Source organism: Cuculus canorus, chromosome Z (genome assembly GCF_017976375.1).
Source record: "Cuculus canorus isolate bCucCan1 chromosome Z, bCucCan1.pri, whole genome shotgun sequence".
NCBI lineage: Eukaryota > Metazoa > Chordata > Aves > Cuculiformes > Cuculidae > Cuculus > Cuculus canorus.
The window spans coordinates 14,108,814-14,125,016 of NC_071441.1; the positions used below are offsets into that span (position 1 = coordinate 14,108,814).

General features: G+C 37.8%; 1 protein-coding gene across 2 annotated transcripts in view; it reads left to right on the forward strand.

Annotated features, from left to right (window-relative positions):
* ARSB (arylsulfatase B) overlaps positions 1-16,203 on the forward strand; it is a 63,785-nt gene that overhangs the window by 4,244 nt on the left and 43,338 nt on the right. For both annotated transcript variants that reach the window (XR_008447738.1, XM_009566303.2), the window contains exons 3-4: positions 1,747-1,937; positions 2,494-2,701. Coding sequence is in view for 1 of the 2 variants with exons in the window: in XM_009566303.2 (XP_009564598.2) it covers positions 1,747-1,937; positions 2,494-2,701 (399 nt within the window). In the remaining variant the exon portion in view is untranslated. The remainder of the gene's footprint in view (positions 1-1,746; positions 1,938-2,493; positions 2,702-16,203) is intronic.

The following is a 16,203-nucleotide window of genomic DNA, read 5'->3' on the forward strand; positions in this document are numbered from 1 at the left end:
ATGTCTCAATATCAATGGGATGTTTATTAGTTTTGCACAAGTGCTGCAGATTTTGTGTGAATCAGGCTGCCTGTAATACATCTCATTCTGCACAATACTGAATGCAGAGTTGTCTATCTCCACTTGATTTTTTTTTTAAGCACTTTCATTGAATGGGCAGTTTTGAAACAGTCTGTCATCTTCGAAATTATTTGGAAAGTTGTTGATATTACTGCTGCCTGCTTCCTCGGCTGAGAAAGTAACATGCAGAGAAACTTAAGGTGAAGTCCACCCACCTCTTGTCTAACCTTAGCTGCTTAAAGGAAGAGCCTGTCTGTGCGATGTGGCCAATCTGAACATTCGTTGTCTCTTCTAACTCTTCGAGGACTTTGGGGCTTTTGCTTCATATATATTTCATATATATTAAGCTAATATAAATGGATTGTCATATAACAGTTCATTGGTTAAAATACATGCTTCCTCCCGTATCTTCGTGGGAGCTTTGGATATTTTGGAGGCATAGATGTGGGGAGGCTAGTGCTTGCCATGAAATCTCACCTTGAGACCAAGTAGGCTCTTATTACAGTGACCTTAACACAGGCTGACTCTAGGTATGGTTGTTGGGTGCCCAGAATGGTGTTGTTTTTCAGGGAATGTAGCAGTTTAATCCTGTAATGTTCATGGAATTACAGTAGATGTTGATTGCAATTAAGATCCTTCGGCAACCTTGATATAGTGTCTCCCCCACTGGACACTTAAAATGGAGAAATGCAGCTTGTATCTGAGTACAGTGATGTAGGCAGTCTGTCAACAAAATGCCTGTTTATGCTTTTCTCCTAAAAATGTATTTGAGGTTTATGTTGTATTTAAACCAGAACTTGATTCTTTCTGTACATGCTTTTTTTGCACAAGTTGTACTTGAAGCTGCTGAATAAAAATTCAAATGAAGTTCCGCCATTTTGGATTTTTGTCTCCAATTTTAGTTTGGTTTTGCAGATCTTAAGAATATATTTCTGCAGATTCATCTGTTTTTTCAAAGTATTGGGGAATAAATATGAAATGTAATCTCCAAAGTAGTTAGTACTGAGATTTAAGAAAATTTTGAAGATATTTGTTTCTGGTGGATAAAAAGCAAAGGCACTGAATGCTTATCAGGATAACCCTTGAAAGGAGCAAATCCATACCTCTAGAATTTTTGCAGTTTTATTTGGGTATCTTTAAATAACAGCGTCCTTTTTTCACCACTCGGTGTCAGTAGTGGATCAGAAGTTGCTTTACAGCTGACAAAAAAATGCTTCATGCTTCCATACTTTAGAATAAATTGAATAGAAAAAAAATCCAACTTTTCTAATAGGGTGAGAAATCGTGTGAAAATACAAGTATACAAAGTCATATCAGCTTAAAATCAGAATAGTACACAGAGAGATCACTGCCTTTGCTATCAATGCATTAGTTTAATAATATTTAATAATATTTAATAATATTTGATACCACGTTGCAAATACAAAGTCATTGAACTGCTTTCAAAATATTTCATGTACTTTGAAGTTGTGCTTACATTAGCAATAAAAAGCTTATGAAGTATTAAATACTGAGCTACTTCAGCCTGTCCGAGGGATGGTAGTAAGGTGGTAAAATGTTGGATACATGTTTCAGCTCAAGACCAGTAAAGTTTTGACACTTATTTTTCACGCATCCTCACCCCACCTCCAGTATATGTTTATACAGCATGATGTTGGTTCACTTGTTTGACTTTTCCTGTTCTAGGCTATCTTCTGGGGAGTGAAGATTATTATTCTCATGACCGTTGTGTCCTCATTAAAGCGAAGAATGTAACGCGCTGTGCTGTGGACTTTCGAGATGGGGAAGAAGTTGCAACTGGGTTTAAAAACATGTACTCCACTAATTTATTCACGGAAAGAGCTATAGAACTTATAGCCAATCATAAAACTGAGAAGGTACAGTCGGCAGATGCTTTTGATAACTTTAGCACTAAAGAATGTTTTTAAAAAAATAATGAAATATTAATGGCAAGACCAACACTTGAGCTGTAATTTGAGGCTTTTCATCAGAGTAATTTGTAGAACTAAATGTGAGTTGTAGTGCTTTTGAAACTTGCCTTGTCTCCTGTCAGAATTAGCTTTGGCTGCACAGCCCTGGCCTGCTACCCTTCTCTGTTTCTTTTTTAATAATACTAGTAACGCATTTATAGAAATTATTTAGCATGTAGTTTCCCCTTCTCAAAAGAGAATGGAAAGTTTAATGGGAGAAGTTCCATAGAAAGAAAGTGTTAACAACTATATTATGATAAAAAGATACACCTGATATTTTTCCACAACTGTCCTTGATAAAATTTTTATTTGTTTATGCCTAGGAATTAGAAGAGAGAAGTGTAGAACAAATCAAAACACTGTGCTCGCAGCTGTAGATGAACGAGGGCTCCTTTTGCTGTAGTAGCTTTTGCATTTAGTACTTTATGTTCAACTAATTTCCATTCTATCCCTTCTACCCCAGCCCCTCTTTCTCTACCTCGCTTTTCAGTCTGTCCATGAACCTCTCGAGGTTCCTGAAGAATACACAAAACCATATTCCTACATTAAAGATGGAAAGAGGCGCCATTATGCAGGGATGGTGACTCTTATGGATGAAGCTGTAGGAAATCTTACTGATGCTCTGAAAAGATATGGTCTTTGGGACAACACAGTTCTTGTTTTCTCAACTGGTAAGTTCATTTAAATATTATTTCAGTAATAACTTTGATACAGCATCCAAGAAGCTGACTGCAGAGACGTGGCCCTTCTGTCCTTCGTCCATGTATTTTCTAGCTACAGAAGAATGATGAAAGTAAAATTACCTTAGCTGAAGGAGCAGTTTCTTTCCTGCTGCTTATGGGTTTCTCAAGCATGATGAAGACAACTCTGAAGAAGTGTCTGTGTAAATTTGGATGCTCCTATTGGAGTAAGAAGAACATTGTGAAAACTGAGGAGTATGGTGAAACTGGAGGCATCTAACTTGTTGCTGACATTAATTAATATCTGTCAGAATTGAATCCTTACTGGGAGTCATCTACTAAATTAATTTGAACTATAGGTAGCTGCACAATTAGTGTATAATAGATTGCCACATGTTGCATGGGGCGCAAACATCCAGACAGCAAGCAATTGGAAACCGTAACTCTTTTATTTCCATTGCTTTCATGTAATGTCATTTTTGTCTTGGTTGAAATATTTCACTGGCACCTTACTCCCTGGTAAAGTCTATTAATAAAGAAAAGATGACACAGTCTAAGGCATCAAGTTACAGGCTAAGTTTTTGTATGTCCTAGCACCTAATCTGATTTCTAGCTTATTAGAATGTACGTAATACATTACAATGCAGTCTCTATTGTTTCCAAATTAGAACTGAAACAGAACATTTTTGAAATACAGTTGCATGGCTGGGTTTCAGGGACATAGTTATCCTTGTTTAGTTGGGAGTACGAAGTAGCCTTTCAGTGATTACAGTTGCTGTTTTGCCCAGGCTTTACATGTTAGGACTTTCAAAAAATTAATTTTCTATGAAGACTTTAAAAAACCCAAACAAACCGATGACAGCAAGACCCCCTCCAAATTCCATGTTTTGATGAAAATGCAGTGATGTTTTTTGAGCTGCTCCCTATGTGCTTGGAATCTTGGAATTTTGAGTCCAAAACTGTCTTATGGTGTTAACGTTTGTGTCCAGGTTTTGGCTCTAACAGGATGCAATAACTCTTCTATGCCTGTTTCTGTTTATGATGTTTTCATATTTAGAACTGGAAGTGAGCAAAGTCATATGGAAAATGATACCAATATTTATTCCATATGGAAAAAATTCAGTCTTTGCTGATGGGGTCCTGGTAGAGTTATTTCAGTGATGTTTGTTCAGCATATTGTGGAATAAAACTAAAGGCATCTGTGATGGAATTACAGAGTATGACTGAAATAAAAAGGCAATTTGTTGTTGGTGTTTAAAAAACCATTTTTTTCCAAGTAATGACAGAATATTAATGGTGGTTATTTTGCAATCAGCTACAGGTTTCAACAAGAGTCGGTCAGGAGAATCCATTGTCTACCCTATCTGATGGAGCTTTGCTTGAGTTAATTGACATTTTAGACTGGTAGGAGAGGGATGTAATGATTGAAATGCAGGAAAATTTGGTCTAGATCAAGCTGGTCAGGGGGCAGTGATTCATTTTTTTCCAGTGTTCTCTCTTCACTTCACAGATCTATTCTTTACAGGCATAAAACATTGCATACATTAAAGACCCAGTTTCCTAAAAACAAATGTTGAAACCATTATGAAACCATTAAGAAAAAAAGGGGGAAAAAATAATGAAATCTATTCAGCTTTTCTACATTATAGTTCCTGCTTTTGCAGGTGGTGTGTTTTAAAATTGGCATTAGAAAGTTGTTGAAATGAAACATGAGATGGTCTGCAATTGTGCATCTTGTTAGAGAGTTGTGCTATGTGAGAACTCTCTGCACAGCTTTCAGGTCTTATGTAACTAGGAATCTTAGTGTGTGCTGGTAGCTATGACCCTACTCTGTGGTAGATCTTACTAGATTCATTACTAGTCCCCATTTACTTGTGGCCAAAATTCACATTTGGATGTTTACATCTCATACTACTTCAAAATTCTACCCCCCAAATAATTTACAAGTGATCACTTGCTTTTGTGTTCTACTGCAAGTAGCATTGCAACAGACATACCCCCAGAATTAGAGATCTCTTTTTTTTTTATTCTTTTTACTCTCTCTTTTTATTAAACTCTTTCATGTTCCTTCCAATTTGTATATGCCATTTCTCAGCCAGGATTACCTTGAAAATGGTAATACTACACACTTCAAAATACCCTTGTAAAATCTGTGGAAGAACTGCAGTTCCTTTTTGAAGTGGCATGATGGAGGCACCAGGACAAAAATGAAGTAGTCTGGTCATCGGCAAAGTCTGACTCCATCAGTGTATACTGTAAATCAACATCTCTCTTGTCTCTTTGAACAGATACACAAGCTGTTTCTACAGGTAAATAAGGAAAAGGAAAAGACGAGATAGTTCAATGATATGTAGTGTTATACTTGTGTAGCAAATAGTAGTTTGAAAAATCTTGATAGGTGTGATGTAAGATAAAGTTTGCTTTTATGGAGCACCTTTTACACTGCAGATACAAGAAAGTCTAAGCTAATGAGATCAGTGGTGAAAATGAAGTTGGTGCCTGTTTAAGTGAAACGGATGAAAGTGGATGTGGCAATGTCTTGCGTACCTATGGCCTTCTATCCACTTGAAATCAAAAAGAATGAGATGTGGGGGCTATTTTTCTTTTTAGGAAATATAAGTGACTGTAACTACCAACTTTCTGAAGAGGGTCTTAGTTTGAAATAAGTAAAGGTCGTAGAAAGCATCCAGGGGATTCAAATTTACCTATTAGCACTGGCTTAGAGTCCAAGTTTTACTTCAAATATAGACCTATGATTTGAGGTAAGAAGTGGGGAATTGCTGTAATAGCATGTGTTTATAGTTTCTGCAACATAGTAGAAGTAATTTCAGTGGAAACTTGCCAACGTTAAAGCAAAGGATTCTGACCTCCAATTTCAATTCTGTATTAAAGCTACTATCATTTGCTTTTTTTAATGTTCAGCTTTTTAATCTACTAAGTAATTGTGGAACAAAACTCCTTACTGCTCTTCATTCCAAAATGTCTTTTAAGTCTTAGGACTGCATTAGCACTTTAGTATATGGTAATTGCCATAAGAGGACTTTGAACAGTAAAAGCTGTGGAACTTTTCAAGCTTTAGTTTACATTGGTAAAAGGAAAGAACATAAATCCTTTCCATAATGGAGCATGTGACAGTGTTTTCACTCTGAAAGAGGATCTTTTTTATTGTTTTAGAATTATGATTAATAAAAGCACAGATTGTTTTGGACATGCTTATCGATGCTTAAACAGTCTCTTTCTCGCACAACCATGGATTTTTTTCACCCAAAATTTCATGTTACCCTAATAAATATTTCTCTCAATCTCTACCCTGCCCTTCCCCCCGTTCTATCCAATGTACTGTGGCCTTTGTCTAATGAAATGTTGGTGATTTTTTTAGCTTATTTCCAGCTCCTGCTTTGGTAGAAACCAGGGATCTGACTTTCACTGGTTCCCTGAGGGCAGCTTTTTAGCTTCTCCCTGGTATCTTTGTTCCTGAATGAACTCCTGCTCTTCCTCTTTTGTCAATAAGTTGTTCAGAGAGACTTCTAATTGCTGAGTATCTAAGCTGAGTGAAGAGCAGATTTCTTAGAGAAGTTTTTCTCTGGCTGTTGTGTTAGAGGTGCTAATGTTGAAGGCTCTTTTGTCAGATTTTCTTAGTAAATCTGCTATTTAACCCAACCACTCTAACCTGTTTTAATGGGTCCTGTCAGGAGGTTCTGAGAGGTTCAGTACATTGCCAGTGAGGAAGATGCTGGAGCACCTGCTGCCTGATCATCTGGAGCTTCCTAAAAGAAAATAAGCACAGACACCTTCAATCAGTTATTTGAGTTCCCAAATATTACTTTTCCTTTCTTGATTATTTAAGCTTGTTATTATATAGCCAGATGTTGTGGCTGATCTATACTTGCATTGGTCAGAGTTGTAGTGAAAGGTGCTTATGGTTGGTGTTTTGTGCTCCAGGATCTGCGTTTATTCTTTTTTTAGGCTTTTTCCACATTAAAATATGAGGGATAAGAATAAACTTTTTAGAAATAGAAGAATATCTTCTCTGCCATATGACTCGGATAATAGTAATGAGATATCTAGGCTGTTTTGTAAGAATGTATTATCAAAGGCAGAAATTTTATCTTATGATGGAACTTAATTTCAAAATGAAAACTGAAGAGATTTTGATAGTCAATATATTAATTCCCCATCCCTCTCTTAAAATCCTATGAAAATCCATAATGTTTTATAGGAAATGTTTATTCATTTTTCCTTCCTTCTATTATTAACTCCTCCCCACCCACCCTGCTTTTTCCATGCAAAATGTAACGCTCCAAACCTGAGTTCCTGAACAGAGGGTGACCTTGTGCTAGAGACACTCACTTCTTTTTTTTTTGCTTTGTGTTAGAAATTCCAACATAATTGGAACCTTGAATTTTTCTCGCTGTTTTGAGCAAATGCCAGTGCTTGAAGTGAAGTTCATTTGTAAATGAAACACAGGAGGAAATATTGCACAGAGTTGCAAGCTGGCTATGGTTGTGTAAAGCTTTGACTTGAGCATGGCAGTAGTTATCCTAGCAATTTTTTTCCAAGACTGAGATGAATGCTAAAACCAACTAAATGAACATGTTAAAAATGTTTAATAATTTCCTACATTTCTCTATTTTAAGCTATGATTAGTATTAAACTACACTACTTTGTTTTACATAATAGACTTTAAGAAACCATTATTCTTTGTGTAAGAATCTTCTAAACTCAAATCAGTGATGAGGATCAGTGCTCTGGCACTGGGACAAGTCCAAACTTTCCTGGACTATGTCCCTTTAACTTTCTTGCTGCAGACATGTGAACAGTTTGTTAGGTTATTCCTTTTGCTTTTAGGTTAAAATTTCCTTCTGTGTTTCTCTTCTGTTTAGTGATGGTGAATGCTTGTGTAGACCTGACACAGCAGGGTCTGTAACTACTGAATCCTGTTTAATTACCGAGACTGCACAAAGAAAGCAGTCGCCTGAAACTGTCTGTACTAGGATTGCTCCTATCACGAAAGCTGTGCTGAGAAGAGAGGGGGGGAAAAAAAAAAAATTCAATAGGATGAAAAAGGACATTGTGCGTGCGGCTTTTCTAGGGCTAAATATGTAACTGTTGGAATCTTGTGTACATCAAATGCATTTTTTCCCCATGAGATCAAATTTCCCTTTTTTTCTTTTTCTTTTTCTTTTCACTTTAGAAAAGTTAGGAGAATAAAGAGACAATTCTCAAGAGTTACAAAAACACCACAGATGTCATTTTATCTGAGCATGACTCAGGAAGAGTTGCTGTGTAAATGCTCAGTAGTAAAGTTGCTCAGCAAATGGTGCTCTGATGCAGGAAAGTTATTATGTTCCCTTGATGGAAAATAAAAGTCTTATAAATGTTTTTAAAGCCAACAAGAATTACATTGCAGAATTTGGTAGTAGAAGGTATGTTTTTCTGCTTCTATTGTCCCTCTAATGGAAAGGCTTTTGAGACTTCTTCCGTCACACGAAACTCTGTATTAAGCACTGAAAATATAATATTGCATCAGCCCCCTGAAGACATTTTCTTGAGTGGCTTTTTTTCTGTGTATATTGAACCTTCAAGGTTACTTTTTTCCACCGACAGTATACAGCATCAGATTAAAGTGTACAATGATTTTTTTCATCAACTGATTTTAACTGAATTATTTTGGTTCATTTCATTGGAAGTATGTTTCGTGTTAGTTATCAGAGGGAGTGTGCTTGCATTTCTGTCACACTTGCAGCATGATTGAAAAATGCAGCAACAAATGGATCTCTCAGATGCAATATGGGGAAGCAGGGAAGAACTTGAGTTCAAATTAAGGGCAAAGTTATTCTCTAATTCATGCTGTGAGCCTCTTATCCACAGTGTAGATCTCTGCTGTGTATTCTGTACTTCTCTTTTTTTTAAATTAAACCTCAATGGGAGTTCCGTACTTGGAACACGTACAGAATAAGCATTATTCATGCTGTGAAGATCAGAGGGGAGAAATATTCCCCAAATATGATCCTTTACCACTATTATCAACAGTGCACCCTGTTTAACTGAATCACAACCATGAGCTTAAATCACACAAAGGAAGAGCTCTGAAGTCCTGTTCTGTGACCTAGACTTTCAGCAAGAATGTCAGAGGTCAAAAATGATATGCGTTTACAGAGCTGTGCATTGTAGCTGTCTGGTGCTTGCTTGCATTGTGTCCAGCACTTGTAAGTGCTATTTAATTCCCTTTCGTATGTACTACATTCTCCTAGAAAATTTAAGAAGTTGTTTGTTTGGGTTTTTTTAAAGGCAACAGCTAACTGCCTGCTTGTTTTGTTGATGTTGGCAAATGATCGTAGTGTTACATTCGGTCTTCTGTGTATGAAAATTAAGCATGTAGACGTATCTCCCGTTTATGTCCATCACTTCATTTTTAAATAAGTACATATTATATTGTGTGGAGTGGTATCATGTCCACTATATAACTATGGGTCTTTTAAACTGTAGTATGTTGCTTGTAGTTCCTCTTCTTTGCTTTTTATTACTATGAACTACTGACTGCCTCCATAATTTCAGTAGTATTTGAAACAAAATCATATGAAGCCCACTTTTGCATTATGGAAAAGAGGTGTCGTCACTTCATGTAATCAAAACTGCTGGGTTTTGGCTTTCCTGTAGTCTCTGTCAGAAACAGGCAACAGAAAGAAAGGTATAGGGATATGGGTTTTGTCACGTCTTCTGTTTGTTTATCTTCATCTGAGATTGTTTGCGTATTGCATATTACTCCTTTTATTTGTATTTAGTTGTAAACGTCAGAAATCTGCTTTGTAGAAATATGGTAGGTAAAGCAAATCACTTTGTCACGCTTGGTTTTTCAAGACACTAACATTGTTAAATTGGCTTTTTAAACTCTGTAGATTCCATATGAAATAATTTTGTAGTTAGCTTTTAATATACTTTCTAATTCTGCTTCAGTTGGGTGGACCCTCACACTGACTTCCATCTGGTTCTGATTAAGTATAGGAGCATGATTGCTCATGAAGCCCCAGCCCTTCAAAGAGGCACTATATATAACATGTAACGGGTGTTTACAGAATTAAACTGTGGATGAATTTGGATATACCATCTTATTTCTGCTGTCATTATTCCTTGCATCTCTTGCCAAGTTCCACTCCAGCTATGCCTTGGTTCTCCTGACCCCCTTCCTACACAAACTGGCAGTGTCCTTGTACTCTTCCCAGGGTACCTGTCCCTGCTTCCACTGCCTGTGCAGTTCCCTCTTGCCCTTTAGTTTGACAAGCACATCTCCACTTATCCATGCTAGACTTTTGCCACCGTTTCCTAGTAGCTTGCACCTGGAGATTGAGTGCTCTCATGCTCTATGAAAAGATCCTTAAAGTAGAATGAGTTTGAAGGTAACTGTGTACATTAGCAGTGGATGTTAGGATTTGGCCATGGGTGAGTGTAACAGGTTGTTTAAATGTCTGATGTGAAACTAGCTTGGAGAGCTCTTATTGCAGTGTCCACTGCATGTTTTTTAGGTCTTCGTACCAACACTGAAACTAATAGGCAAGTTTCCCCTCCTTTTGTAAGGATCCTTGTTTGTGTTTTTTAGTTCACAGAATCACAGAATCACAAGGTTGGAAAGGACCCATTGGATCATCGAGTCCAACCATTCCTAACACTCCCTAAACCATGTCCCTAAGCACTTCATCCACCCGTTCCTTAAACACCTCCAGGGAAGGCGACTCGGCCACCTCCCTGGGCAGCCTGTTCCAGTGCCTAATGACTCTTACTGTGAAGAATTTTTTTCTGATATCCAACCTGAACCTCCCCTGACGGAGCTTCAGGCCATTCCCTCTTGTCCTGTCCCCTGTCACTTGGGAGAAGAGGCCAGCTCCCTCCTCTCCACAACCTCCTTTCAGGTAGTTGTAGAGAGTAATAAGGTCTCCCAACAGCTCAGTCTTAAACTTTCCTCTGCTTTCTTTATGTGTTCCTAATAATTGTCTTTATGCTCTTTGCTGATCTCCATGTCTCTGGATACATTCATGTACTCCCTCTGACTGGAATATCTGTCTTTTATTATATGGCATCTATATTTAAGGTTCTTAAGCAAGAAGAAAAACCCCCACTTTTTATCTGAACTTTGAGCACTGCTGCTGTGTGGAATGCTGCCTGTGCCTGCTCTTAGGTTTGACCTCTAATTGCATTTTCTCAAGTTAAAATATAGCCAGAGCTTTATGTACACTGAAGTGAGTTGACCCTGAATTCTGTATTAAGATTCCAGAGTTGCTTGAACTTGGTTGGGGAGAACCAGAAATCTGCAGCAGTAATTTCTCTTGTATTTTAGAATAAATGGCTTTAACCAACTATATATAAAAACAAATAATGCAGCAACCATAGTCATGTTTTTTGTTATTAATTTCTTGCATTATATAAGATCTACATGTTTAGGCTGTGCAAAAGATTATTACTGATCACTGCAGAGAACTACATGTATTGGACCGCTGAACTGTTTTTGATACATTTCAAGAAGATATTTTATCAAATTAATGATGAAATAGAATATCTTGATGTCAGATAAGCAAAATGTAACAACAGTTTTAATAGCTTGGTCTCAAGTCTGCTTTCTGTTTGCACTGCAGCATTGTAATGCATTTTGCAGCCAGATAAGCATTTATAACAAGAGGATTTTAACAATGACATCCTATGCGTACTTTTCTGTGAAGTCTAAATTTTTTCAGTAGCATTCTTCCATTATTGTTCTCATGGGGGTAAAAAAAAAGTGTCTTTCACTACTTTTCTCATGATAGTTGGACATAGTTGCAGCTGTGGCTACAAATTATATGGATTTATATTTATCTGCTTGAATGTATCACACCTTATGCTGCCATCAAGCTGTATTCCAAAGATTTCAATGGATTGAAAATGCAAAGCATTAGCTTAAAGCAGTTTAATAATTACATTTTATTGACTACAAATGGTTTACTTGGAGTAGGAGATGTAGACTGCTGCTAGCCAACAGTTACAGTTCATTAGAAAGTCAAAGGTAGCAGAAAGAATGCAAATGCAAAGAAAAAAGAATTTAAAAGGAAAAATGCATGCCTCAGGAGGAAAAATGGCTGTGTAGACAGTGATGGTGATGAGTGGGACTAAGGTTAGGGGCTTTTTCTGCCCACAGGTAACTCCTTTCACAGGCCATTGCCTCTGAGGTCTCAGCTACATTCAGGGACAGTGTCTGACTTCCTGTGATTCCCTCCAAGTGACCTTGGGTAGCTTGAACATTTTTAATAGTTACAGTGGTTTCAGTTTATTAATCCAGATAATTTTGATGGAATGGTATAAAGAGTAAGCACGCATGCAATTATACCAGCCTTTTTTTAGGATCTGTTGACCTCTTGTGAGATCTGAGAGCTTTTAATTAGTGTAACTCTTTAAATCAGTTTAGTCAGAGCCGAAAGAGCACATCTTGCTGCAGCCTAAGGCAAATGATGAGGGAGGCTTTGGGAAAACATGGACCTGGAGACACTGAATAATTTAATGGGTCACTTATTCTGTAGTCCTCAGAGACACTTGAAGTTGGATGTTTGAAGAATTAGTAACTCCTTTTCCTGAGTGGAAGTAGGGAAAAGATGGAACTTCTGGACTAACACGTGTGTCAGGTAGTTGTTACTCAGAAGAGCAGAAGTTCTTATGAGCAAGACAGAACTATAGCTGTGATTGAGGAAAGCCCAGGACCTCTCTTTTCTCACCCTTGTTTACAGTCATCCTGCCCATTGACTGAAAGAGCAGATCTTTACCGATGCAAGTTTGGACTGAGCTGGCTGGGTAGTTTGGTCAATAATATGAAAGAGATGATAAATTCTGACTGCTGGTGGCGTTGGGGGTGACAAGAAATAGCAAACAGACTCCTCTTGCAATCACAGATTAAATCATGAAGCGTATATGCTTTATGGCTTTAAGTTACTACATTAGATAAGGAGTTTGCAGAGAAAAGAAGGCAAGATGTCTTCTGAAAACGAAGAGACTATCTTTTTTTCTCAAGTATGAACATACTGGGGAACACTTGACCCTCCCAGTCTAATGGTCTTTTTATAATGAAATATTGCCTTTGAGCAGATGAATCTGTTAGTTCATTATGGATCTTTCTGCTTCTTTCACAGTATCAGGGATGGAACAGGAATCCACTTAACCTGTAAAGGATACAGCTTCCAGAATAAACTTTCTAAGGCATGATCATTAGGCACAAAAACATTAAAACCAAAATGCCCACCAAAAGCAAAATATGCATTTTGACTATTCCTTTGATGTTTACAGCTGTTTCCATTGTGCATATGAACAGTTCCCCTTTGAAACTGCTGAGAGTTATGTGTGTTTATTTGAGGACTGAATGTGGCCTGTAAAGTAGATAGTTGCCAAGATGAGAGATTTCACAACTTCAGGATTCAGGAAATATGATCAAAAGTGGCAGAAAGTTCAAGGATTATGATGTTGGGAGAAAGGTTGGATCTTGCCAAGAGGAAATTGCTGGTGACCTTACTGAACTACCATAGCGTCTTGCAGGCATATTGCAGGGATTCAAACATGGGAGCAATTAGAAGTGGGCAAGTTTTGGCAGGTAGGTAGGAAAAAAATAATCACAACGTTGGAATAAAATAGTCGTTATTAAATTAATAATTTTGAATGTAAGTGCTCCTTCTTGTCACTCACTTGCATGTAGCATTGATGTGACACGGTTGAGAAGGAGGAGAGTATTAGACATACTGTAAACACTAGGCTTTTTTCTTATTATTTGGAGAACATAGATTTTGTTTTATCTGGCTTAACTTCCCTTTTTTTTCAAATTCAGCAGTGTATTATTCAGCCATTATTACCTGTCACCCAGCAAAGATGTTAAAGAAATAAATAACAAGCAAAACTTACTCTGAAATACTCATTCAGCAAGTATGTTCTTTGCCATCTCTCCACCTGGAAAACATAATATGTTGCTGAAAAATGGGTTTATGAAAACAGGTTAAAAATGCTGCTTAGATCACTAAAGGGGAAGAAAATTATGTAAACTTCCATTTCTGTTCATTACCTATGTTGCTATGTCACCATGTTACCTTATCAGATAATCTTTTTCCTCCCCTGTAAGCTTGACTGCATTTAGCAAAAGCTGAGGTAGCTGTTGGGAGAGGATTGGATGCTGCTGAATGTACAAGGCTGGTGTGTTTTTCACCTTTCATGCTGGATAAACTGCCCTGTATCATTTCGGTGTCATCTCTAGGAGAATGAACCAGCCTACGGGAGATAGAATAGTTGCAATAGATAACAAAGTAATTAGCCTTTTTTTGTCTCCCGAGCTTTAACATAAGTGTTATAAAGAATATTATTTCTTACTCTTTTATTGATGTATTTGGTTTAGAGAATTCTTGGATGGAATTTCATTTTTTGTGGTTTATTTGTTTTGTGTGAGAGTTAGCTGAGGGACAGATACTTCTTACAGAAGTGCACGCTGCCTTTTTTCCAAATGTCCGGTGTGATAAGTAATAACTAAAGAGTTTTGCTTCATTTTTATGTCGTTATGCCATCAGACATTTATTTCTTCCTTCTAGTGGATTGAGCCAATATATTCTGGGTATTGCTAGGGCCCTAAGTAATTAACAAGTTGAGTCACTACTCTCAAACAGAAATGATGTGAAAAACAGATGTAGATCTGTCCAATTGCCGGAATCAAGTCATAGTTTACACTCTGTAAGGCCAATGCATGTGCCAGCACTTAACATCAAGAAGAAAAAAAAAAAAGAAAAGAAAAAAAGGACATCTGGCTTAGAGCTGATGACATCAAAAAAAAAAAAAAAAGTAGCAGATGCACAGGAGGAGTTGAGCTACTGCTGGATGAGCAAGGATCAGCTGAAATGTTCCTGACACTGGTGGCCCTTCCTCTCCTGCTGTTAGGAGCAGAATTCTGAATTCCCTGGGTTGAGATTTCTGCTGTCCTGGGACTAGTTGGAGAATTTTGACACGAGGCAGTTTTCCCTGGCTGCAGACAGTTTTGTTGGAAGGTGCCCATCTGCACCGCCTTCCTGTGCACAGGCTCTGTTGGACTATGCACAGCCCTCTTCTTCCTCCCCAGCCTTTCTCTTGAAAACTTTCCCAGCTGTATCCTGGTGTGCTAAACTGCTTAAATTAGCTCCAGATTGCTCTGTTTATTGTGTGCCATAGAAGTGAAAGAAAGCAATCAGAGCAGCCCCCCTTTAAGTAAACAGCAAGGAAGAGGAGATACAGGATATTAGGGTGGAAAATGTAGGTTCTGGGCACAACCCTGAGGCTTTAATGCATGTATGTTAGACCATTTGTCTCTGCTGTTTGTGTGTAAATCTAAGTTTTGGCAGCTTCATATCCCCAACACTGGTTTTTCATTGTTGTTGTTGTTTTAAAGGGGGGAAAAAAGATGTTAGGTCAAAGTATTAATTTCTGTCTGCACACCTTCCACCCCCCCGCCCCCCAGAAAAATAAAGACAAAACTGGAGAAAAGTGAAATAATGAAATCCTAAGGCTGGCAGCCTTCCTTGCAGGCCATGCACACCTTGATGCTTCTGCTGTGTCTGAAGTCAGGGACGTCTTTTGTTGTACACCACTCTGATCAGCAATAGATGTAAAACTATTTTTCTGCTGGCTCTTGTCCTCGTGTGTTGGAATTGAATCCTCTTTTCTTACCTTGCAGCTGCAGCCTAAAGTACAAAACCAGCAGGTCTGAGGTCAGGTATTTTCCATGCATCTGGAAAGATGGATGCATTAGTTTTGGCCAATTGCTGGTTATACAAGGTGTCCATGAGCACAGTAACAGTGGCCTGACTTCCTGCTTTTTTCCTCCAAAAGCTGCTATAAATATGCTTCCTAATTAGATCCATAACATTGTTGGTATAACAGCACTAAGTTTGTTGTAAGAGAGTCATGCTGCTTTCAGAAGCAGAGGAAGAGACCCACATGTATTCAAAATAAACTTCCGAATGCTTTTACTGAAGAAAAACACCTAGGTGTTGCCAGCTATTGGACAGTCTCTGCACTTAGACAGTTTAATGTTGAAATTCAGTGCTTCCCAGCATACTTGCAATCACTTTTCAGTCCTACCCAGTCCTCCTTTTATTAAGCGTCTGTCTACCATATGGACATACCTCTTCCGTCTGGTAGGGAGAGAGGGGGGATGTACTTGGAAACTAAACATTCTTCTGAGTTACAACACTTATTTATTTGAAATGGAAAGGTGGAACATATGGAATGGACTCCGTTGTTACTTTTAGCAAGGAGAAACCCCCTTACTTCCACTCTCATCTTCTTAAAGAAATTAATCTATTAATCACAAGCAAGAAACTTTAGCAAGTACTGAGAATTACTACTGACTGTATTTCCCCTGCAAACACTTCGTACATGTATTTTATGCTAGATTATGTACAGTTGATAGCTTTAATATGTCGGCAGGCTTTAGTTTCAGGAGTAGCAGGAGGTAAAAGCATTCCTCTTTCTCA